General features: G+C 41.3%; 1 protein-coding gene across 2 annotated transcripts in view; it reads left to right on the top strand.

Moving 5' to 3' along the window:
- UTP18 (UTP18 small subunit processome component) overlaps positions 1-24,179 on the top strand; it is a 42,151-nt gene extending 17,972 nt beyond the window's left edge. The window contains exons 8-14 of one of the 2 annotated variants that reach the window (XM_043584039.1): positions 1,367-1,467; positions 1,699-1,789; positions 6,222-6,345; positions 16,396-16,570; positions 21,485-21,627; positions 23,217-23,255; positions 24,030-24,179. In XM_043584039.1, the coding sequence (XP_043439974.1) occupies positions 1,367-1,467; positions 1,699-1,789; positions 6,222-6,345; positions 16,396-16,570; positions 21,485-21,627; positions 23,217-23,241 (659 nt within the window). In that variant the 3' untranslated portion in view covers positions 23,242-23,255; positions 24,030-24,179. The remainder of the gene's footprint in view (positions 1-1,366; positions 1,468-1,698; positions 1,790-6,221; positions 6,346-16,395; positions 16,571-21,484; positions 21,628-23,216; positions 23,256-24,029) is intronic. The other variant, XM_043584040.1, reaches the window with a different exon arrangement.
- The last annotated feature ends 445 nt before the right edge of the window (positions 24,180-24,624 follow it).

Below are 24,624 nucleotides of genomic sequence, written 5' to 3'. Positions count from 1 at the left end.
GGCTCGAACTCACGGACCGTGAGATCATGACCTGAGCTGAAGTCGGACACTCAACCAACAGAGCCACCCAGGCGCCCCTCATTTTGTTTATTTTAGAGAGAGAGAGAGAAAAAGCGTGAGCCGGGGAGAGGGGCAGAGGGAGAAGGAGAGAGAATCTCAAGCAGGCTCCATGCTCAGTGTAGAGCCTGATGTGAGGGTCAATCCCACAACCATGGGGTCATGACCTGAGCCTAAATCGAGTTGGATGCGTAACTGACTGAGCCACCTAGGTGCCCCAAACATTTTTTTAAATAATTTTTTTTTTGCGGGGGGTGGTGCTTGGGTGGCTCAGTTGGTTAAGCACCCGACTATGGCTCAGGTCATAATCTCACAGTTTGTGAGTTCAAACCCCACATCAGGCTCTGTGCTGATAGCTTGGAGCCTGGAGCCTGCTTCCAATTCTGTGTCTCCTCTCTTTCTCAAAAATAAATAAATATTAAAACGATTAAAAAATAATATTTTTTTGACTAAACGATACATTCAAATGTACAAAAATCCAATACATAGGAAAGAGCAGACGTGAAAAGTCTACTCTGCTCTATCCCCCTGGCCACTTGCTTCCCTTCCCCCAGTTGTACCTATTCTTTAGGTATCCTTTCCATTAGGCACTTTTTTATTAAGTTTGTTCACTGAGCAGTCTTGTCGGAAAGAGTCTCTTGAATGGGTAATCTGAATCTTTTAGGCATGGAAAAGGAACATGTCCCTTTGTAAATAAGTAAATTGACTCTCTGGTTTATATACTTAGCTCATGTGGTTTGGTTACATGAGTCACATTTTGAGAAGCTGATCGACCCTTGAATACAACGACACTTCGTGGTTTTCTCTTTTCCTTTTTTTCCTTTTTGGAATCACAAAGTTAAGGACTGGACTCATTCATCATGGGATGTTTAGTAGGTGGCCAACAACTAGTTTCTATATGTTACTATGTTTTAGCAGTCTCTGATGTCTGTGTATTTCTCTTCTGGTAATGAACTTTGTGAGAAAGAAGTATAATTTATCCTTTTAGTTAATTACAGATGTCACTGTGTACATTTGGAAAATTAGTTGTTATGTTTACTGTTTGGAGAGCTGAATCTCTAGCCTGTCATTCAAATGGTGAATGTTAACCAAGACAGAGAAGAAAAGTGAGCATTTTGTAATGACCTTATACTTGGGTCATACTCAGTGATGCATGGGGTCAGACTTCTTCAGAGTCTGAGCCTAGCTTTTTTTTTTTTTTTAGTTTGAGGCACTCTTTATTTTAGAAGGTAAGGAACTCTCAGTTACTAGTGAAAGATAATGTTACTGAAAATCATATTAATCCTTATTGATTCATCTCCTCTCTTAGGCTTGAAAGAGAAGATAGTGAGGAGCTTTGAAGTCTCTCCAGATGGGTCCTTCTTGCTGATAAATGGTGTTGCTGGATATCTTCATTTGCTGTCAATGAAGGTGAATGCTTATTGGTGGTTGCTTGTTCTTTTAGGATAAGACATTAGTGGAGGGATGGTCTTGAATCATCTCAAGCAGAGGGCAACAATAGGACTTGGGAGAACTTTTGACTATAGGGAAAAACAAAGTCAAATAGGTATAACAAAACAGACCTACATTGTTTTTATTCCCAGTGTGATTCTTCTGTGTACCACCTAACAATTTGATAAGTAATGTTTGTTGTTTTTTCAGACTAAAGAACTGATTGGCAGCATGAAAATTAATGGAAGGGTTGCAGCATCCACATTCTCTTCAGATAGTAAGAGAATGTATGCCTCTTCAGGTGGGTTAATTGACATGATCATCTAAAGCTTTTTTGAAGCTTTGGATATGTTTCATTTCAGATTTAACCAAAAACAGTGCTTGATTTTAGACATTTTTTTGTTAGTAAGAAAGCAATTTTTTATTTTTAGGATTGTCATTACCATTTGCCTTTTTAAAAAAAAAAAATTTTTTTTTAACGTTTATTTTTATTTTTGAGAGTGAGAGAGACAGCGTGTGAACAGGGGAGAAGCAGAGAGAGAGAGAGACACAGAATGTGAAGCAGGCTCCAGGCTCTGAGCGGTCAGCACAGCACAGAGCCTGATGCAGGGCTCCAACTTACAAATCATGACCTGAGCTGAAGTTGGCCGCTTAAATGACTGAACCACCCAGGCGCCCCCCATTTGCCTTCTTATTTACTGACTAGTGACAGTGAAGGGCTACACATTTAACATGCTAGCATGTTAACGGTGAGGGGCCGGGACTCCTGGGTGGCTCAGTAGGTTAAGCATCCGGCTCTTGATTTCGGCTCAGGTCACGATTTCACGGTTCATGCTGACACTGCAGAGCCTGCTTGGGGTTCTGTCTCTCCCCCTCTTTGCTTGTTCCCCGCTTGCACTCACACGCTTGCGCGCGCGCTCTCTCTCTCTCTCTCTCTCTCTTTCTCTCAAAATAAATAAACAAACTTAAAATAGTGAGGGGCTAACCATATTTAACCATGTTAACATGTTAGGGGAGAAGATGGGAAGAAAACGCTTATTTAAAAAATGATTCATTCTCAGACTTCCTTTCTTTTTGAAAGTTACTTACAATCATTACCCTTTTTCTTTTAACAGTACCTTTTCACTTGGATAATGTCTTGAATGTTCTTCATAATTGATTGAAAACAATTCAGAGCTCACCCTCTGACATTTCTATGGTGCAGTTGGCCAGCTGTCAGTCATCCTTGACAGACTCTAATCTTGCACTTTCCTGCTCTTCTGCCTTTCTGATCATCCTGTGCCTTTTTGGACTCTTGCTCCCTTTCCCACAGGATCTTGGGGCCATACTAATCTCAGTGTAGCTCGTGCTGCTGGGTAGGGGGAGGCATCAGGATGGTTGTGTCAGTACTTACTCTGCAATCTCTGTGGGGCCTTTTTGCAGAACTTTTGCTATACCTCAGCTAAGAGCACTTGATAATATAGCATTAGTTTTTTTGTTGTTGTTTTTTTGAGGTGTAATGTGACATATAACATTAAACTAGTCAGGTGTGCAGCATAATGATTTGATACTTGTATATGTTGCAAAATGATTACCACATTGTCTGGTTATCTGTCACCACACATAGTTAATTTTTTTCTTGTGATGAGAACTTTTAAGATCTACTCTCAGCAGCTTTCAAATAGGTAGTTCTGTGTTATTAACTATAGTCACCATGCTGTAAAGTACATCTACTTGACTTACAACTGGATTAAAAAGTTTTAAAAGCTTTTTTTAAAAAAAGGATGAACATTGGCATTAACTTTTGTTTAATTTTTGTTGTGTTTCTTTTTTCCTTTTTTTTTTTTTTTAATTTATTGTCTGATAACATGCAGTGCAGTATTAGTTTCAGGAGTGGAATTGAGTGATTCATCACCTACATACAACACCTGCTGCTCATCACAACAAGTGCTCTCCTTAGTACCCAGCACCCATCTAGCCCATCCCCCAGCCACCTCCCTCTATCAACCCATAGTTTTCTGTCATTAAGAGTCTCTTGTGGTTTGTTTCCCTCTCTTCTTCCTCCCCCTTCCCATATGTTTATCTGTTTTGTTTCTTAAATTCCACATGAGTGAAATCAGATGGTATTTGTTTTTCTCCTATTGACTTATTTCACTTAGTATAATACCCTAACTCCATTCACGTCATTGTAAATGGCAAGATTTCATTCTTTTTGATGGCTGAGTGATAGTCCAGTATGTGTGTGTATGTGTATGTATGTATATGCACACACACACACACACACACACACACACCCCCCACATCTTTATTCATCAGTCAGTGGACATTTGGGCTCTCTCCATAGTTTGGCTATTGATAATGCTCCTATAAACATTAGGGGGTGCATGCACCCCTTCGAATCTGTATTATTGTATCCTTTGGGTAAATACGTAATAGTACAATTGCCGGATTGTAGGGTAATTCTATTTTTAGTTTCTTGAGGAACCTCCATACTGTTTTCCAGAGTGGCCACAGCAGTTTGCATTCCCACCACCAGTGTAAGAGGGTTCCCCTTTCTCTGCATCCTTGCCAACATCTGTTGTTTCCTGCATTGTTAATTTTAGCCATTCTGACAGGCGTGAGGTGATATTTTGTGGTTTTCATTTGTATTTCCATTATGATGAGTGATGTTGAGCATGTTTTCATGTGTCTGTTAGCCATCTGGATGTCTTCTTTGGCAAGGTGTATATTCATGTTTTCTGCCATATTCTGTTTTTGTCCTAGAATCAAACTTTCACAAAGTTGAGTTAGTCACGTTTGTATTTTTTTAATCAACTATTGTCGTAATAGATTTCATGAGAGGTAAGGAATAAATACTGGTTCAGAGTGATGTTCCTAATGTAATGGCCCTTGGATCCTGGGGGGCCAGAGTCGGGGAGAAGAGGTGGAGGGTCAGAGATACTGAAATTTGGTATGTGAATTAGGTGCAGATGTGAAGTATTTACAACATTGGTCATGATTGTGGAGGTCTTATTTTCTATAACAAAGGTCCTGTAAGAGCAGGGGGACGAGTAATCAAAAGTCCAGCTTTGGTAACATCTAGATGACCTTCCTGCCATCAATCCCTTCTCTTCCCATTTTAGTGTGTTGCTAGCTGGGCTAATCTGTAAATGCTTTCCTTTATCGTAACATTACTGTACAGGCAAACACAAAGAATTTCATGTTTGACCTGTTCAGTTTTTCCAAATATATTTTATTACTGCTTAATCTAAACCTTATGCCAGCCTGGAAAATCTTTGTCAAGGAAATATTTGAAACAGTGAGATTAATTGAATTCTCATTGGGAGGAGAAGAGTATAGAAAAGTGAACTTTAGCACAATATCCGCAGGAAAGACAGAGATGAAATGGGTGAGTGAGGAGACACTTTTGAGATGAGTGTAGGATCATTATACAAATCTGTAAATGGGGAGCCTGGGTGGCTTAGTCAGTTGAGCATCTGACTTCCGACTTGGGTCATGATCTTGCGGTTTGTGGGTTCAAGCCCCACATTGGGCTCTCTGCTGTCAGTGCGGAGTGCGCTTTGGATCCTCTGCCCCCCTCTCCCCATGCTCCTCCCCCTCTCTCTCAAAAATAAATAAAGATTAAAAAAAAAAGAAATCTGTAAATGGGTATGAAGAAGACAGTGATCATCAGTATCGTGCTTATAGGAGAGAGAAAAAAGAATAAGGACTGATTTTGGCAATAGTCCTTTCTTTTTATTTTTTGAAGTTTATTTATTTTTTTTAGTAATTCCTTTACCCAGTGTGGGGCTCCGAACCATGATCCCTGAGATCAAGAGTTGCATGATCTTCTGACTGAGCCAGCCAGGTGCCCCGATGGTCATTTCTATCATGAAAATACTGGTGTTCTTTTCAGGTTTAACATCCTCCTTGATCTTACCCACATTCTTCTTTCTCTAAACTATTTGTGCTTATTGTTCACAGTTAGCGTTTCTTATCATTTAAGTGACTTGGTAATAGATACGCTGTATGTATCATAAATTATAAATTTCTTGTGGTCTGGGTCAGTTTATTTTGCGCTTTCTCTGTCATTGCCATCATCATCGGTTTGATATATTAATCAACTTACCCTACAAATAGGTGCTCTGCCTATTGATGGATATTGGAACTTATGATAAGTATTTTGTTTTTTGTTATTTTAAGTTTTTTGCTCTAATAACTCATCTGAGTGAAATGTAGAAGTCTGAGTGAAATGTGAAATGTCTGAAAGCTCAACTCAAGCCAAGAGTTTGTGGTTTTCACTCTAAACTTAAAGATACTGTTTATTAATGGCTATTTGAGGATGCATTTTCTACATGTAGAAATGTATACAAGGAATCCTTTTAGGCCAGTTTTCTAGACCTAGGACATTTATAGGGAGTTTTTGTTTGTAGTCTCTTGTACTGTTAAAGTGGGGCTAAGAGGGGGCGCCTGGGTGGCTCAGTCAGTTAAGCGTCTGACTTCAGCTCAGGTCATGATCTCACAGTTCATGAGTTCGAGCCCCGCATTGGGCTCTGTGCTGACAGCTTAGAGCCTGGAGCCTGCTTCAAATTCTACATCTCCCTCTCTCTCTGCTCCTCCCCTGCTCATGCTCTGTCTGTCTCTCCTTCAAAAATAAAGAAAAACATTTTAAAAAAATTAAAAAAAAAAAAGTGTGGCTAAGAATGAATGGTCAGTTCACTTGGCTTTCAAGTTTAAAGCAACATTAACCAAACCCTTTTGGCTCTTTCTTTCAGGCGATGGGGAAGTTTATGTTTGGGATGTGAACTCCAGAAAGTGCCTTAACAGATTCGTTGATGAAGGCAGTTTATATGGATTAAGCATTGCCACATCTAGGAATGGACAGTATGTGGCTTGTGGGTAGGTAAAGAGAGGTTCTTATAACCTCAATCCCATCGTACTAATGAGAAAATATTAAAGAATTGAATATACTGCATGATGCTTAAGTGGTTTTGTTTATAAACTGTTCAGTAATAGAAAATCAGTAGACCCGGTTTTTTTTGCATTCTTAATGCAGTGTTTAGTAATGGTGGTTTACCGGCTCTTTACCAAAGAAATATAGCACTTCTTTATATCATTGTAGTTTTTCTTATATTTGAAATATTCATTTGATCACATCAAGTTTTCTTGGTGTTTTAGTTTTCTTGCCATTGACAAGGATACAGAACAAGTTAAATTTGAAGATACTTAAGGCATAGTTTTTTGTTTTTTTTTTATTTTTTGTTTAATCTTTATTTTTGAGAGAGAGACAGCGTGTGAGCAGGGGAGGGGCAGAGAGAGAGGGAGACAAGAATGCGAAGCAGGCTCCAGGCTCTGAGCTGTCAGCACAGAGCCTGACGTGGGGCTTGAACTCACAAACTGAGAACATGACCTGAGCTGAAGTCAGACGCTCAAGCTACTGAGCCACCCAGGTGCCCCTTAAGGCATAGTTTTCTTTGTCTGGCTAGTGGTATAAAGCAAATATATGTTCCTTAGAAATACTGTTTGTTAATATCGTAGACACCTCGAAAATACTACCTAGAGCATGCTATTGTATTATCATTGGGAAAAAAATGGTTATTACACTCGGGAAAAGATGACGGTATTCTCCTACTTGATTCTAAAGCTGCATGGTGGGAGGAGGCATTGGATACATCTTACCTGTGTTTCTAAATCATCTTACCTACCAAACCACTCATTAGCACCTGTAACTTTAGAGCTTCCAACAGTGGATTTTTATGACTTTCTTAGACTGGACACCACTTCAGTCAAATCCTCCCTGAGTGAGAGATGAAGCGGGTCTTACCATCTGGAAGCACAGCATATTCCCCATTCTTTTTTCACTTCATTCCCTTCAGGGTTAAAATTGGGGAACATGCCCACCACCATTTGAAAATTGGTCACCTTTGGGGCCTGGAGGAAGGGAAAGTGGGACCAGGCTGTGGAGCTTGGAGACCCAGCCGAAATAAAGGCCTAGACGAAGGCCCCTCCCTGTCCTGTGTTCTCCCTAGTCACCACCCCTGTGACACCTGTAGGGAGGGCTGTCTCAGTGTGAGCCCAGCATTTGTGGAGAGTGTGTGCACTGTGGCAGCAGTCATGGCAAGCACAACTTCTGGGAATGAAGCTCCTTTAAAGCGAAGACTAGCATTGTCAAAATACTGATTTTGAGTAATTTTAAGCAGAACTGCCCAGAAATGATCTTCACTTAAATTTGTGAAGTTAGTGTTTTTCTGATCCTTGCCTTTTTTTTTTTTTTCAAATTTTTATCTAAATTCTAGTCAGTTAGCGTACAGTGTAACATTGGTTTCAGGAGTAGAATTCAGTGATTGATCACTTACATACAGTGCCCAGTGCTCATCACAAGTGCCCTCCTCAGTGCCAATCACCTGTCTAGCCCATCCCCCACCCACCTCCCTCCATCAGCCCTCAGTTTGTTCTGTGTCTTTAAGAGTCTGATGGTTTAGGGCACCTGGGTGGCTTAGTTAAGCGTCTGACTCTTTATTTCGTTTCAAGTCATGATCTCACAGTTCATGATTTTGAGCCTGTGTCGGGTTCTGTGCTGGCAGTCTGGAGCCCGCTTGGAATCCTCTCTCTCCCCTTCTCCCTGCCCCCCCCCCCCCATTTGCTGTCTCTCTCTCCAAAAAAAAAAAAAAGTTCCTTCGTGGTTTGTTTCCCTCTCTCTTTTCCCCCCTCCCATATCTATTTTGTTTCTTAAATTCCACGTGAGTGAAATCATACAGTATTTGTCTTTCCCTGATTGACTTATTTCACTTAGCGTTATACACTCTAGCTCCATTCACGTCATTGCAAATGGCAACATTTCATTCCTTTTAATGGCTGAGTAATACTTGATTATATATATGAATATACACACATACGTGTATATACACTACACCTATTTTTTTTTTAATGTTTTATTTTATATAGAGAGAGCAAGTGAGAGAGTGAGCACGCAGGGGAGGGGCAGAGAGACAGGGACAGAGGATCCGAAGCAGGCTCTCTGGCTCTGCACTGACAGCAGAGAGCCCGATGCAGGGCTTGAACTTGCGAACTGTGAGATCATGACCCGACCTGTGACCTTAAGCCGAAGTCGGATGCTTAGCCAGCTGAGCCACCCAGGTGCCCCACACCACATCTTGTTAATCCATTTATCAGTTGATGGACATTTGGGCTGTGTCCATAGTTTGGCTACTGTTGATAATGCTGCTGTAAACATTGTGGTGCGTGTGCCCCTTCGAAAAAGCACACCTGTATCCTGTGGATAAATGCCTAGTAGTGCAGTTGCTGGGTCGTAGGGTAGTTCTGTTTTTTAACTTTCTGAAGAACCTCCGTACTGTTCTCCAGAGTTTGCCTCTCTTTTTTGAATCACTTTTATTATTTTATTCATTGGGCCCTTTGAAGGACCCAAATAGGAAAAATCTAATACTAGTTTAAACTGATTTGAGTTGCCCTCAGTGTAATGGAACTCTGATGTGCCTGGTCCAAGAACATAATTAGGTTGTTATTGTTATACTTAAAGCAGGGCCTTAATCTTAGAGGAATTTCTGGAGTTACTAGGGAGGTTGGGGAAGAGTTACTGGTGGTAGAGAAGCCAGAGGCAGGAGAGGCAGAGCCCCACTGGTGAGGTGTTGGCTCCCTTTCTCTCCTTTTCTCTTCCCCTTTCTTCCCATCTCTCTGCCTCTCTTCTCCTCTCTCTGCCCTCTCCCGCCCTCTCCCTCCTCCTGCTAATACTGGTGTGAAACTCCTCTGTCTTGGCTCCTGCTGTTAGGAATTAACTCCTTTGATCTAAAAACTCATCTGTTTGTATCTGTTAATTCTTCTCATTCAGTGTCCTGACAGAAAGTAGATGCTTTCTTTGCTTTGCAGTTTTGCTCTGACAGAGCAGTAGGAAAGCTGAGTATGCTGTAAATAGAGATCTCTTTTCACTTATATTACTGTTTTTTATGGCATCTGTTCCTGTAAGGAGTGCTATATACTTTTAGAAAATTTGATGTTAATTCACACAACATCATTGTTAGAATGTACTTGGGAGATCTCTGGACTGTCCTTCATTCTATAGACAGGGACTGATGCTCTGAAGCGTTCTGTCAGAGACCACTGAAAACATGGACAGAGTGGGGTCTGGAGGCCTGTGGTCTTACTTTTTCAGGTGCAGTGCCTCTCTCACTCCACTGGGTGGAATCTGTGGTTAAATCGTACCTTTGCTGCATCTTCTGTAAATGCAGTAGTGTTCTGTGACTTCCTAGCTGGTCCGGAAGTCCATCAGTAAAAAAAAGAAATAGACATATGAACATCCACTATGTACAAAGCACTGTATATTGAAGAATGGGAAAGAGGTGTGACAGCCCTTTGTGTGCAGAGGCCCTTATGACCTCACCAAATTCAAATGACCTCATAATGTGACTTGGAGAATCTCCTTTGTTTTATTTTATTTTCTGTGCTTACCATGAGGAAATTGCCAATGTCTCCTGTTGCAGCTGTGGCACAGATCGCTAGCTTAGGCTCCTGCCTTTACTTGGGGTGCAAGCTACAAACCACTTTGGGGTCTTTGCATTTTGAGAATTTTAGGCGAACGCTATAGAAATATGTACTTCTGTATTTTCAGATCAAAGTCCTATCAGGTGATTAGAGATTTGTTGATTCTACTCTTCATCAACTTCTTATAAATACACAAAATTGTCTTTTTATTATGGTTCCCATTTAAGTAATTTCAAACTTTGAATAATAATTAGAATAAAAAGATCGAGCACGAGCAGGAGAGGGAGAGAGAGAGAATCCCCAGCAGGCTCCGTGCTGTCAGCACACAGCCCAACATGGGGCTCGAACTCATAGACCATGAGGTCATGACCTCATGAAATCAAGAGTCAGATGCTTAACCAACTGAGCCACCCAGGGTCCCCTTACTTGCAAATGTTTTCTCAGCATTTACCATGTGCCAAGAATTGTTGTTTTCCATATGTAAGTATACACGTGTGTATGTGTGTGTATGTTAACTATACACATATTATGTGTGTATACATATATTTTTCATACGTAAACTATTTCTCATTTTCTACTTCAGAGTATAGGTCCTACTGTCGCCACTTTACAGGTGGAGAAGGGCGAGGTACTGTGAGTTAAATTACTTGGTTAAGGTCACACAAATAGTAAGTGGTAGAGCCAACATTACAACCCACATCTGGCTACAAAGCCTGAGCTCTTAACCATGCTGCTGCCTTTTTTTAAAGGTGTACCTCTCTGTGTTCATGTTTTTAAATATATGAAGGTACAGTTACTAGGAGTTCTGCTAATTAAGAAATCTCACAAGAAGAACATTTATAGTCCAGTTTGTCTTGTGTATGAATCCTTTTGTGCCAATATAGAATCCCTTTGGAAAGTCGGCTTCAACCATTCGGTGCTTCAGCTTTTACATAGCTTTATCTTTTATCTCTTTAAGTCTCTAAATGACCTTGGCTTGCTATTTCTCCTACTTAAATCTGGATTTTAAACCCTTAGCTTAAGACTTGCTTCAGGATTTTTGTGATTTCAGTAACCTCTCTGGGTTTGAAGAATGTGGGAGCTAGTCTTCTGTAACTTAAAGCTAAATAAACAAGGGGCGCCTGGGTGGCGCAGTCGGTTAAGCGTCCGGCTTCAGCCAGGTCACGATCTCGCGGTCCGTGAGTTCGAGCCCCGCGTCAGGCTCTGGGCTGATGGCTCGGAGCCTGGAGCCTGTTTCCGATTCTGTGTCTCCCTCTCTCTCTGACCCTCCCCCGTTCATGCTCTGTCTCTCTCTGTCCCAAAAATAAATAAACGTTGAAAAAAAAATTTAAAAAAGAAAAAAAAAAAGCTAAATAAACAAAAGTTTTTCTTTCATCTTTGTATGGTAGTCTGATCCTGCATGTCCATCATGGTAGCCACTAGCCACATGTGGCTAGTTCAATTTAAATTAATTAAAATAAAAATTTGTTCCTTTGTGATGCTAGCCACATTTTAAGTGTTCAGGAGCTGTGTGCATCTAGTGGCTTCCATCTAGGACAGTGCAGATACAGAGCATTCCCACCGTCACAGAAAGGTGTAGACAGTGCGAGTCCAATCTAGTCATTTGATCGGTAAGGAAACTGAGGCCTAAGAGTTGGGTAATTTTAGTTTTGTTTATTGGTTGTTACTCATTAAACTGATTATTGGTAGAGCTGGATCTGGAACCCAGCTCGTCTGGTTCCCAGTTCACTGTTCTTTCCACGCTGCCACTCCCCAGATATTTGGATTTTATATTTAAAAAATACTGGATAATTCAGGACTCCAGAAAAATACGAAATTCATTAGGTTTTAGGGCCTGGAGTTAATAGTTCTTTTATTTTAACATTCCCATTGAACATATGAAGTGGGTTTCATGTTACTTCATCTAGAGAATCTTCAAGCCATAGATGTTTTACAATGTGAGGAAAACCTGTTTTATTCAATGATGTGTTTCTGCCTTGGTTTTCTCATTTATAAAAACATTTACCATTTAGCTAGGGATTGTGACGTAGTTAGTGGTCCCATGGTGGGGACACATGTATCCATGTACATCATAAGTCATCATGAGGTCTGCAGTTGAGATGGTATTTCTTAAGAGTGTAAGGAATACGGGTGCTTGGTAGGCTTAGTTGTTAAGCATCTGACTTTGGCTCAGGTCATGATCTCATGGTTTATGAGTTTGAGTCCCACATTGGGTGAGCTCAAGCCCTGCTTCTCTCTCTCTCTCTCTCTCTGCCCCTTATTCACTTGTGCTTTCTCTCTCTCTGTTTCTCAAAAAATAAAAGACTGTAAGAAATGGTGAGGGCTGTTGTAAGGGCCATCAGGAGAGGTGTCATTGTAGGTATTGGCACTCCAGCTAAGCACTTGAGGGCCAGGTAGGGTTCAGAGAAAGGCACGGCAGGAAGTAGAAAGGAAGGGTGTGGAGGTGAGAAAGTTCTGGTTTGGATTCTGAGTGGAGTGCAGATGGATGACTCCTGAGGGCTTAGGCCACAAAGGAAAGCAGGAAGGGGACAACTTTTACCCTGTGTCGAAGAGTGTGGACATTATATTGAGTGGAAAGAGCAACCACCAAGGTTTTTTCCAGAGAGGAGAATTCTGGTCACATCTGAATTTTGGGGTTTGAAGTAGATAATTCCCATGACAGCCTTTAGGGGGCAGCAGAGGTACAGGGAGCCTTGAAGTCATTGACATAACCTGGGTGGGGCCATCACTGGGGACAGTGGGAGCGGGAATATGGGAGACAGGAAGTGATGTTTGTGATGTATGTCATAGCTGCTTAGAAAATTGGGGTGGGAGAGAAGCAGTGACACTCTCAGGCTGCAGGCCTGAGTGGCCAGAAGAGTGGACTTGTCATTGTATGAGGAGAAGGAGGAGTGGTGTTGGGAGAGGTGCATTCATGTCTACAGGCAGGTAGAAGTGTGGTGTGGCATAAAGATGCTGATTTGGACGTGATAGGAGACGGGTGGCCCGTGGCCATAAATAAGGTGAGTGAGACATTAGAGGCAGGTGGCAAAGAGAACCTTGGGGTAAGAGTCCGTGGAGAAAGGGTAACTGAGAACGAGACTAAAATCGGTAGAGTTCAGTCTTAGAGAATTCAACAGAGGAGAGCATTTGAGTTCTGTGTTCAACCTGTTTGCTTTAAGTTCTGTAGGACATCCTTGGCTAAGGTGTCCTCCTAGTTGTGACCATTAAACTGTCTCCAGACATTGCCAAACGTCCCCCCAGGGGCAGAACTGTTCCTGGTTGATACCTACTGTTCTACCTTACGATATCTTCTTGCTCATAATATTAATTTATTTGTGGCCCCTGTGTGCCCTTTCTAAATGTCTTTTTTTTTTCTTTAATGTTTATTTAGTTTTAAGAGAGAGAGAGAGCAGGGGAGAAGCAGAGAGACAGAGAGAGAGAGGGGGACAGGATCCGAAGCGGGCTCTGTGCTGACGGGAGAGAACCTGACGTGGGGCTGGAACTCATGAACCTTGAGACCATGACCTGAGCCGAAGTCAGACGCTTAACCGACTGAGTCACCCAGGCGCCTCTCTGTGTCTTTTAGCTTTGACACCAACTACCACTACCACGACCACCATCCCAGTCCTGATTCATAAGACAAACATTGATCTGGCTAATTGCCACCATTCCTGTTTGTGGAGATTTTTGTGGGCCAGGACTCTGTGGTCGCTGATCTGCTAATGGGTTTACTGTCCCTGATTCAGAAACTTGCTTCTGCTATGGTTGTGTGTGACTTGCCAGTCAGCTATGGTTGTGGGTGGAAGGATAATTATCAGGTCTGTTTCTTTAGTTACGAGTTCGGGGGTAAGCTAGTAAGCATGCTTATTTCTCTGTTTGTTCCTGTTCTCCTCCTTATCTGTGATACCTTGTTCTGTTCTGTTCTGTTTTGTTTTTTCACTTCATGTCTGCCTTCCCCAGCCAAAGTCCTTTGTCTTCCACAAAACTTCATTTGGCTGCCGCTTCACCTCATGCTGATTTTTCCTTTCTTCGAGGTTCTGGGTCACATAGAGCTTAGTGTGCTGTGTTATGTATCCTCTTGTATTTCTGGCTATTTTATGCACGTATATTTTTTTCTGGGATAAATTCCTTTTGCTATTCTGTATTCCTGTATTGCATACTATTGGACACACAGTTCTCATTCAGTAAATACCACCCACTCTCAGTGGCATATTAGAATTAGTTATGGTCTTTGAGCAGAAATACCACTATAAGTAAGTTTCCATACATCAAAATGGTTAACGTGTGCCAGTTTTGTTCCATCAATTTAAGCAATAGTCAAATAAGAATGAATAGGCATTGTATAAGGAGCCTCTGATGTTCATGATGGTAAGATTTGATCTAAAGTTGATATTTAGAAGAGAGCCGTATGGATTATAACTTTTTGTCCTTAATTAAGGTGGATTTAGCTGTAAATTAGTTTTCAGCAAGATAAGAGATTTGGTGTAAAATAAGTACAGTGAATAGACATTTTGATCCCAGTCAAAAATACAATAAGGAGAAGAGGAAATTTGTCTTAGTTTGGGTTGCCATTGTAAAGACCCCCATAGACTAGGTAGCAGAAATTTATTTCTTCTATTCCTGGCGACGGGGAGTCTAAGGTCAGGGTACCACTGTCACTGGGTGCTGGTGAAGACCCTGTCCCAGGTTGCAGATTGTCGACTTCTTGTTGTGTCCTCGCATGGAAAGAGGGAGAGAGCCTCTGGGGTCTCATTTAGGAGGGCCCTGATCCCATTCATGAGGGCTTCACCGACATGCCCTAATCGCCTCCCTCAGGCCCCACCTCCTAATAAAATAAGGTTTCATCATAGGAATTTTGGTGGGGCACAAATATTCAGTCCATAACAAAATTAAATCAAGGATGTATGTGGTGTCTCTTGAGTGGTTAGTATGGACTACACGCGGTTAGCTCTACTGAAAGCGTTCTTAGGATCGAGTGAGAAAATGTGTATGTAAGGAATTTGAAGACTCGAAAGCACTACCATACTGTTTGTGTGGTTGGCTGTCGTTTCAGGCTACAGAACGTGTGTGAACTGAATTGGTCTTGTTCATGCATCGTATCTGGTTCAGTGTAGGCAGTTGGTACATGTCTGGTAGGAATGAGAACACACTTCGTGGAATGCGTGTGTGTCACTCTTGTGACTTAATGTGTCACTCTTGTGACTTAATGCATCTTTCGAGTTTGTGTTGCATTTGCTGATAAAGTTTGAATTAAGTACGTATTGCAAGTCCTTTATCCTTGTTCCTTATAAGTGGTGCCCATAGCAGGAGGTAGTCTGAACACTGAGGTCAAAACTTTTCCTGAAAGTTCTTGTCTCGGAGTGCCTCGGTGGCTCAGTTGGTCAAGTGTCCAGCTCTTGATTTCGGCTCAGGTCATGACGTTACAGTTCGTGAGTTTGAGCCCTGAGTCAGGCTCTGCGCTGACAGTACGGAGCATGCTTGGGATTCTCTCTCCCCCTCTCTCTCTGCCCCTGCCCGGCTCTTGTTCTCTCTCACGCTTGCTCTCTCAAAGCAAATAAATAAACTTTTAAAAAAAAAAACCTTAAAAAAAAAAGTTCTTGTCTGTGAAATGATTCTGTTAATGGTAAGGTTGTCAGGATTTACTTTTTTTATAAATTTTTTTTTTAACATTTATTTATTTTTGAGAGACAGAGGCAGAGCATGAGCAGGGGAGGGGGAGAGAGAGAGAGATACAGAATCTGAAGCAGGCTCCAGGCTCTGAGCTGTTTGTTAGCACAGAGCCCGAAACGAGGCTCAAATTCACAAACTGCAAGACCATGACCTGAGCCGAAGTCGGACGCTCAACCGACTGAGCCACCCAGGCACCCCGTCAGGATTTACTTTTTATGAGTATTGGGTGTAATTTGTTGCTGGTGAATATTTCTGTAAACTCAGAGTGGACATATTCCCGGGAGAGTAGAATGAAGAGACCTGCTGTTACAGCTGCTACTCGGCCGTTTTGACGGTTCCCACAAATATGATCGAAGGAAAAGAAGAGGCGCTCTAAATAGGGGAAGGACAGCTCTCAGGCACACTTTTCGCATGTTAGGTTGGCCGTACACACTGTGGGAGTGGCAGGCTTGGTCTCTCTTGTTCACCTCTGCACTTAAGTCTGGTGCCTGGCCTAAAGGTGACATTCAGTGAGTGTTTACTGAAGGAATGAATAATGGAGAGTCTGTGCTTTCTTGGGTTTTCTAGCTCGTAGTTGAAAAGCTGTCAGACTTAACAAGAGTTTAGGAAGGCTGCAGTAGAACCGGTAGAATGTGTCTAGTTTTTGCCTGGGATGTACTCTTCAGCCCTGGTCCCTTTGTAACACAAGACCATACGATTCCTGCAAAAACCAGTTTGTGCGGTTCAATCTGTATTGATTTAGGTTGTGAAAGCCCTTCTGCTTGTTTTTTTAATCTGTCGTATTCCCTTTTCTCTTTGCAGTTCTAATTGTGGAGTGGTAAACATATACAATCAAGATTCTTGTCTCCAAGAAATAAACCCAAAGCCGATAAAAGCTATAATGAACTTGGTTACAGGCGTTACTTCTCTGACCTTCAATCCTACTACAGAAATCTTGGCAGTTGCTTCAGAAGAAATGAAAGAAGCAGTCAGATTGGTAATATGTCTTTACCTTTAAAAACATTATTAATAATCTTAAAATGTAAGTTGAAGGCATGGAAGGATGGGAGGAAAGGGGAGTGTTGGGTTATTTTAAAAAGAGTAGCTTCTTTTGATGTAGACATTACTAGATTGTGGCTTTTGGGTGTGGTTGTAGAAATGATGCACAGTAGCCACCAAATTTGTACTAAGGAACGTATTTAAGGCAAATTCTTCATGTTTCTACAGTTTTCTTTCCTTATCTCTGCTTCTTAAAGCATGATTTTCTTACATTTTGAAAATAAACTGAGCTTGAAAATAAATTATGTAAAAAGATTGCAATTTAAAGGGCTCAGTACTACTTGTGAATATGCCTCTGTGCCAGGAGTCCCCAGGACCTTCTCCAGGTTTGGTGATTTAGTAGGACTCCCAGAACTCCGTATATGGTCTTATTCACAGTGAAGAGTTATTACGGGGAAAGGATACACAGCGAAACCAGCCAAGGGATGGGTGCATGGGGCAGTCTGGAGGAAGCCAGGCACAGACTTCCAAGAGTCCTCTCTTAGTGGAGTCACACACGACATGTTTAATTCCTCTGACAAGTTGTGACCACATGTGTTTGGTGTTTTCTTCCGGGAAGTCCCTCATTAGGGACTTCGTGCCCAAGGTTTTTATTGCTGGTTGATCACGTAGCTACACTCTGCCTAGCATGTACCCAGATTCTAGGCTCCCAGAAGGAAAGACAGGTGTTGAGCAGAAACCGCATTATACAAATGCTTGAGGCCTGGTGAGCCATCCTTATCATTTAGGGAAAATGTCACATCAGTGTAGGGAAACTGTTTACCAGTCAAGTTCCCAGACATGATCTAAGAGTCGTCCGTGCGAGCATGCCTTCCTGAGGATAGCAGCCTCGGGTCTGTGTTAACTCTTTTCTGCCCCACCTCAGAGCCCATTTTAAATGTCATCGAGTCTCTGTGAAGTTTCCTACTCTTCAGGCAGAACCAGTTTCTTTATTTATTTCACAGTTATTTGCTCTAGGCCCCAGGTAGACAGATGGCACATAGCTTTGAATGGCAGCACTGGCTTGTGTTGTTACGTGTATGCTATCGCATTATAAGCACTTTACAGAAACTATTATTTTTACCTTGTTGACTTAGCAAAGCTTCGACCAAGTGTAATAGCGTATAGTTTCCAAAGATTTATAAAGACTTCTCACAAAAATGTTGAGCCAAATAACAGTCCTCAGAGGATTAACTCCCCCAAAGTCAGCAGCTAGTAAAGGGCAGAACTGTGCTTCTGGATTCTCCGTTCTTCGTAGAACTTTCATGGTTTTCCATCTGAAATCCTCTGACCCCTAGAACGTGTGCAGAACTTGAGATGGCACGTGGGGCAAGGAGGAGGCCAAGCTCTGCCTGTATCACATAGAGCAGCTCTGCTCTGATCTGTGCTGTATATTGGCATTCTGCATAAGATTTTCTTGGAAGGAAGAAAGAATTCTGTTGGAGAAGAGTGAAAAAATACAGCACTGTGTTTTATTGCCTCTGTGTCGAATGAATTGTTTGATAAATGAGAAGGTTCTAATTCAAGTCAGCTTTAAAATCCCCACTCCTCTAATGGGAGTGGTGGACTAGCACACATTAACCTTTTATCATTTTAATGGTAGTAAATTGTTTTTAGAAAACCATGGGATCTATCTCCTGTTGACATAATATATTCTGCAAGACGCCTAGTAGTTAGTTCTGCCTAGTTTGCTTCAGTGATCATGGCAACATTTATGGTTCTTTACTGTGGCAAAATCACACACGGAATTCATTAGTAACAGCCAAATCCCATTTTTTAAATGGTAGTCAACCATAATATCTAATGGAAAGTAGCCAGGCATAGCAGCTTCAGAATGCCTCGGTGAAACAGCGTTAGTATCATTAAATGCAGTCTCTTATAATGATCCAAACAGTTCTGTTATCCCAGCACAAAGCAGTGAATATAAATCTAAGCCATTGCACCAGTAAGAGACACAGAAGTTAAATTGTTATTGCATCTACAATCTTTGATGTAGTAGAAAGTTGTGGAACTGGTTATCCATTAAATTAAGGATGAGTGAGCTTTTCACTTGTTGAATTTTGTTACCGGGGCCCTTAAATGTGATGACAGAAATAGTGTTGGAGGTAAAGGGAACTTTCTGAGGTAAAGAGGTTGGGTTTTTATGGGCTTTTTCTTCATTAACAGTTCACCTATAGTTTTGGATACAAGGGCCGTAAAGAGAGGTTAGAACACAGCTGATGTCTAAGCATGTGGGTGGGAGCCATTGGTCTGAGAAGAAAGTGCTAATGCAGTGAGAGAGTCCACTGGGGGACCTCACAGATACATACATGTGAGTCTCTTAGGAGACTGTTGTAAACGTGGTTTTGCTCCTGAGAATCAAGTCAATACAGGAGATAAAATATAAAAATACATTGTTGATAGGTTGGTGTTTGTCCTCCATTGGAAAAACACACGGTCCTCTTGTGTGAAGTCATGGCCACTGTATACGGTTGTGTAGGCTTTTTGTTGCCTGAGGGTACCGCATCTAAGGCGACACCGTTTACATCTTAAACTTTATTAAGAGTGTGTGTTTACCATAGTGTTTCTGGCACTCTCTTCTTTTTATTTAGCTACAAAAATAAACAGCTCCCGTCTGGTGGACATGAGTTTTAAAAAATTGATATGTGTCTTGTGCCCCAATTTTTGCCCCACAGTGAGCTCCCTGTTTGTAATAACGAGTTGACTTAAGTATGAAGTTACATTGAATCCAAATTAGGAGACTGCTTTTTCCAATTTAGGTTAGAAAATAAAAAGCATGATTTAATATAATTATCTTTAAGAAGTCATTCAAATACAATGGAATACTACCTGGCAATGAGAAGGAATGAAATCATGCCATTTGCAGCAGTGTGGATGGAACTGGAGGGTATTCTGCTGAGTGAAATAAGTCAGAGAAAAACAGATATCCTGTGTTTTCACTCATATGTGGATCTTGAGAAACTTAACAGAAGATCATGGGGGAAGGGAAGGGGAAAAAATAGTTACAAACAGGGAGGGAGGCAAACCATAAGAGACTCTTAAATACAGAGAACAAACTGAGGATTGATGGGGATGGGGGGAGAGCAGAAAGCGGGTGGTGGGCACTGAGGAGAGGGCACTTGTTGGGATGAGTGCTGGCTGTTGTATGTAAGCCAATTTGACAATGAATTATATTTAAAAAAAAGTCATTGAAGTAGAAAGGTTGGTTCTGGTGTATTTTATTTTGGAAGAGTCACAAAAGACTTCAAAGTCCTGCCAGCAAAGTTAATGAGCAAGTGTCTGGAGCATGGTTTAAAAGTACCAGGTGACACATAGGATGGAGACCAAAGTTAGGTATAGGACAGTTCTATTCTTGGCGCTCGTAGGAAGTAGTTACTTCCTGATTTGCTCCTGTGATGCCTTGGATCACCTGTTCAAAGTTGGTGCGTGCCTAGAGGATGCAAACTTACAGTGGCCTAAGCAAAATGCAATTGAGAAGCCAGACCACTTATTAAAAATGCATATAATTTCCACATTTCCAAACTAAGAGTAAAAAGATTTTGCAATGTTCATATTGTGGCTCTTCTCCTAAAATAATTAGTCTGCTTTAAGTTGTCGTTGTTCTTTTTAAATATATTTTTCAAGGAACCTATATAAAGAGTGGTGTTTAAGAAGTTTACAAGTTCGGATCAAGTCTGCCAGCTTCTTAGCTTTAATGGGTCAAGACCACTTCTCATTAGCACTAATGCCTGTGCATTGATGCCGTGCTGTGCAGGCAGAACCTGGTTCCTGGGAAAGTTGAGAATAATTGAAATTGCTTGGAGATCCGCAGTAAGCTTTACTTTCTTGACAATATGGTCAATAGGTATATACCAGAAGGAATAGGGCCTAATAAGTGACTCACTGAAACCTGTTCCACAGACGAAATGTGTATATCACTGGGTTTTACCTGAGGCTCGTCTACGAAATCACCTTGTTTGGATGGTTTAAAGCCTCATTTAAAAGTGTGGAGGATGACAGACTGCCAAAGGGAAATAGCTGAGTGAGGGCTCTCCACACATACTGGGACACTAAGGTCCTCTATTTGTTGGAAGAGCTGGAGAATCTTTGAAAGTGAGAGTTGTTAAAAATCCTAGTGTACTTCGGGTAACTGCTTCCATGCTGGGGTTTTATTTACCCACAAATCGAGTGAGGACTGGTTGCATCGATCTTGGACTTGGCTCATTTTCCCCAACAGTGGAGTCTCTTGGAGAAAGAGACAGTGCCCCTCCTCATGTTTAGGCCTGGTGGTGAGCGTTTCATCTCTCTTTAAATCAGAACACAGTTTTCACTTGACAAACCAGGTTTCCATGATTTTGTCTTCCTTGAGAGGAGATTGAAAGAGACAGAGAATATATCATAAAGCAGAAAAGTAAAGTATGGAAAGGAGATTATATGATACTGGAAGAGTTCGTATGACTTTGCTGGGCTTCAGTTATATAAAATCAGACTCTTTGTAACATTTAAATTATCTGTTCCCTGTGACCAAATTTGAGTATTGTTTACTGTGGTCATTAAGTTAGAGCATTATTGAGTACTGCTATTGACTTTTTACTTTAGTGTATTCATTTATTTAGTCAGCAAACATTGGAATCTGGCAGGTGCCATGCTAGATGGTGCATTAGAAGCATCAAAGAAATGCTTTCTTCTCTTCCCTCCCTTCCCTCTAGGTTAATAGCACATTGAAAACCAAATTTTAATTTCAGAACACTGCTCCATTACGAGAGTTGTACATCATGTGTACTACAATCAAAATGAACTTTTTGTTCCAGCAAACAGGTAGAATGAAGACTAAAATTTAAGAAAGAAGAGTTTGTAGTTGTTGTGATTTAAAGCTTCATATTATTTCCTACAGGTGCACCTTCCTTCCTGTACGGTATTTTCAAACTTCCCCGTCATTAAAAAGAAGACAGTCTCTCTTGTTCATACCATGGATTTTTCTCCCAGAAGTGGGTACTTTGCCTTGGGGAACGAAAAAGGCAAAGCCCTGATATATAGGTGGGTGTTATTTATGTTTAAACGTCAGAAATACCCATAACGTTCTTTTGAAAGTATGAAGAGATACTCTTGTTACATTCCCAGTTCTACACTTGACACGCAGTGTCTTAATCAACTACAATGATACATTATTAATTGTAGAGTGTTTAGCCTGACTGTCCTCTTCATTATCTAACAAAATGCATTTCTCTACCATAAAATGTGACTAGAAGAAAAGTTCGCCTGAGGATTTATTTATTAATTAAAAATAACTTTATTTATTTATTTGGCAGTAGTCAAGGAAGAGTAGCCACTTTAGTTTTTAATTTTTTTTTTAAGCGTATTTATTTATTTTGAGAGAGAGCACAAGCAGGGGACGGGCACAGAGGATCCCAAGCAGACTCCATGCTGTCAGCACAGAGCCTGATGAGACTCAAACTCCCCAGCCGTGAGATCACAACCTGAGCCGAAATCAAAAGTTAGTTGCTTAACCGATTGAGCCACCCAGACACCCCAGCGTAGCCACTTTAATAATATTGCGGCTTTCTTGGTGCCTTATGTCTAGATGGACCTTTGTTGATTTGTTAATTCACTACCTACTTCACTTGATATAAGTGATATATATATATTTTTTTTTTGGTAAAGGTGCTGCTTTCTCTGTAGCTGTGAGCTGTAAATAAGAATGTCAGCCACAGAGATGTCTAAAAGTTACATTCTGTCCAGGTTCTTTTCTGCACTCAACACACTTGGTTATAAGGTGGGAACAAATAAAATCTAACTGCACAGTTGCTAGAGATGCAGGTGACAAGGTGGCTCTTCTGGGGTTGCTGACAAGCTGGAAGCTAGTGCCTTCCATCACAGCCCCCTGTCCCTTCTCCCTTGTGTTGGTGGCGAATGTGTGTAGGACCCTGTGTTTATGTTTGTATGCTTTAGGGAAGGCCTGCTTTCACAGACCTAGAATCTGGTTTGAAGAAGAGGAGAAATGTAAATCAGTTTTAAGGAGATAGTTGTGAAGAGAGGTTATGGCAAAGAGTAATGGGGTCTCAAGTTCTGTTCAGAAAGGAAGATGGTTACACATTCCATCATTCCACCATTGGAATGGTTGGTACATTCCATCATTCTCACTTGCTTGCAGTCGTTTGTGGGGTGATTGTTTCAGTTTGGGTTTTCAAGAATGCAGATTCCTACCGCACTTACAAATTCTCTCCCAAAACTTTGGTTTATCTAATTGAATTTTCTTTTCTGAAGTTTAAGCACCGGAGGCCATTCACATTTTATCCAGAGCATTGCTGAGTGGGGAGACTGTTTCTAGCAAGTGTGTGGGACTGACAACCTTTGTGTTGGGTGTGGCTGGTCAGGTATTTCAAAGACTCCAATTCGATGCTTTGGAGCAAGCTTGATGCTTTTAGTAAAACCTGAGGTAGTAGCCTTAGGATCCTTCAGAATGTCACATTGAGGAGTCTTAACCTAGCTGCCTGTTGAGAATGATTATGAATACATTTTTTTACCCCCCAAAAATGCTTCTTCAGTGCCATTCTGTGATCTGATTGACCATACTGTGGGTAATCACAAAGTTGTTTGTTTAGATGATTTGTCTTTTACTTTTTCAGGTTGCACCATTACTCAGACTTCTAAAGAGATTATATGAAGTAAGCAAATCCTTTTTTATTGATTCTTCAGGTTTTAAGGTTACACCCGTTGCTGCCAGTTGGCAGAGGGACCACATGAGCTGACCTTTGTTTCCTTGCCCCAGGGTTGCTGTATCTTTGGATAGGGGAGCGGGATGGAAGTAGATCAGGAGCAGCGCAGCTGGACCTGAACCTTCCCTGGGAATTTTTATCCCAAATCACAACAGTCTGGTTCTCTCTTTCTGAGGTCAGATCTCTAATATACTACTCAGTAGTGGTCATCAAAATTGTTATTACTGAACATTTAATCCACAAAGGCTAGATGTAACAGTGAGAGATGACAATCTTCACATACAATTGTAACTTCCATGAGCTCACACCCTCTTATTTTGTATGTGTTTCTTGAGAAATTAAAAGTGGCGTGCCCTGTGGCTAGTTGGTGGAAGCTTGTCACAGAGCTAGTTAGTGGCTGGTCATTAGTTTTGCTGCCTAGTATTTAAAACAGTAAGACGTGCTTCACTTTCCATGGCTTGATCTTTGATGTGGAAATATAGTAGTTCTGAGGTTGAGCTTTGCAGTTGGCCTGTTACTCACAATTGACTAAGTTGGTCTTCTCTGAGATTCTTACATGTTGAGGAGACCGTGGGAGTGCATATCGCTTTAATGTTGAGCAAAACATCAGCCAAGAGGGGAAAGCAGCCTAGGTTTCCTGCCTGCCCAAACTGTATAGCCAGCACATGTTTGTTGATGACCAGCAGTTATAAATCAAATGTATAATGTCTTCTGTTTTCTCAGATCCAGTTGAGCCGGAAGAGAAGCCGTCTTGATCTTCCCAGAAACTTTCTGAATGTGTGATAATATATGGCTAATGATTTACTGAGCCAGCTGTATTATTTAAGTTAACAGAAACATTTTAATAAACACATAGCAACTTTTGTTTGAAAACAAGTGTAAGTTGTTCTTCCCTTCCTACCTACACACAAGCACACTGACTTGGATGCATTTCTTTTCAGACCACACAGAGATTGGAAACACCTGTCTGCAGCCAGAAATAACACAGACAGATACTCTGTTTCACAGTTTACCCTACTTAAGATTTCCCTCTTTCCCAGCATAGAGCTCTCCATGCTAAGCGAGGTTCTGATGAGCGATGGAGTCAGTTGGCTTGAGATGAGAGCAGTGAGGGCTCATGGGATTAATTTTGAACTTGCAAGTTTTCTTGGAAAGGTGATAATGGAAATGAGATTTTCCTGGGCTTGGTACTTCAAGTGGTTGTCATTGTTATTTGCGGGAGAGGGTCACATAAGAGCCTGGTACTTGTGTCCTACTAATTAGCCACTCCATTCCCTGGAAGTATTTTTTGTCTGTCTGTTCAAAAACATTTTTTGGT

This window comes from Prionailurus bengalensis, chromosome E1 (genome assembly GCF_016509475.1).
Source record: "Prionailurus bengalensis isolate Pbe53 chromosome E1, Fcat_Pben_1.1_paternal_pri, whole genome shotgun sequence".
Classification (NCBI taxonomy): Eukaryota; Metazoa; Chordata; class Mammalia; order Carnivora; family Felidae; genus Prionailurus; species Prionailurus bengalensis.
This window is presented reverse-complemented; position numbering and strand designations above follow the sequence as displayed.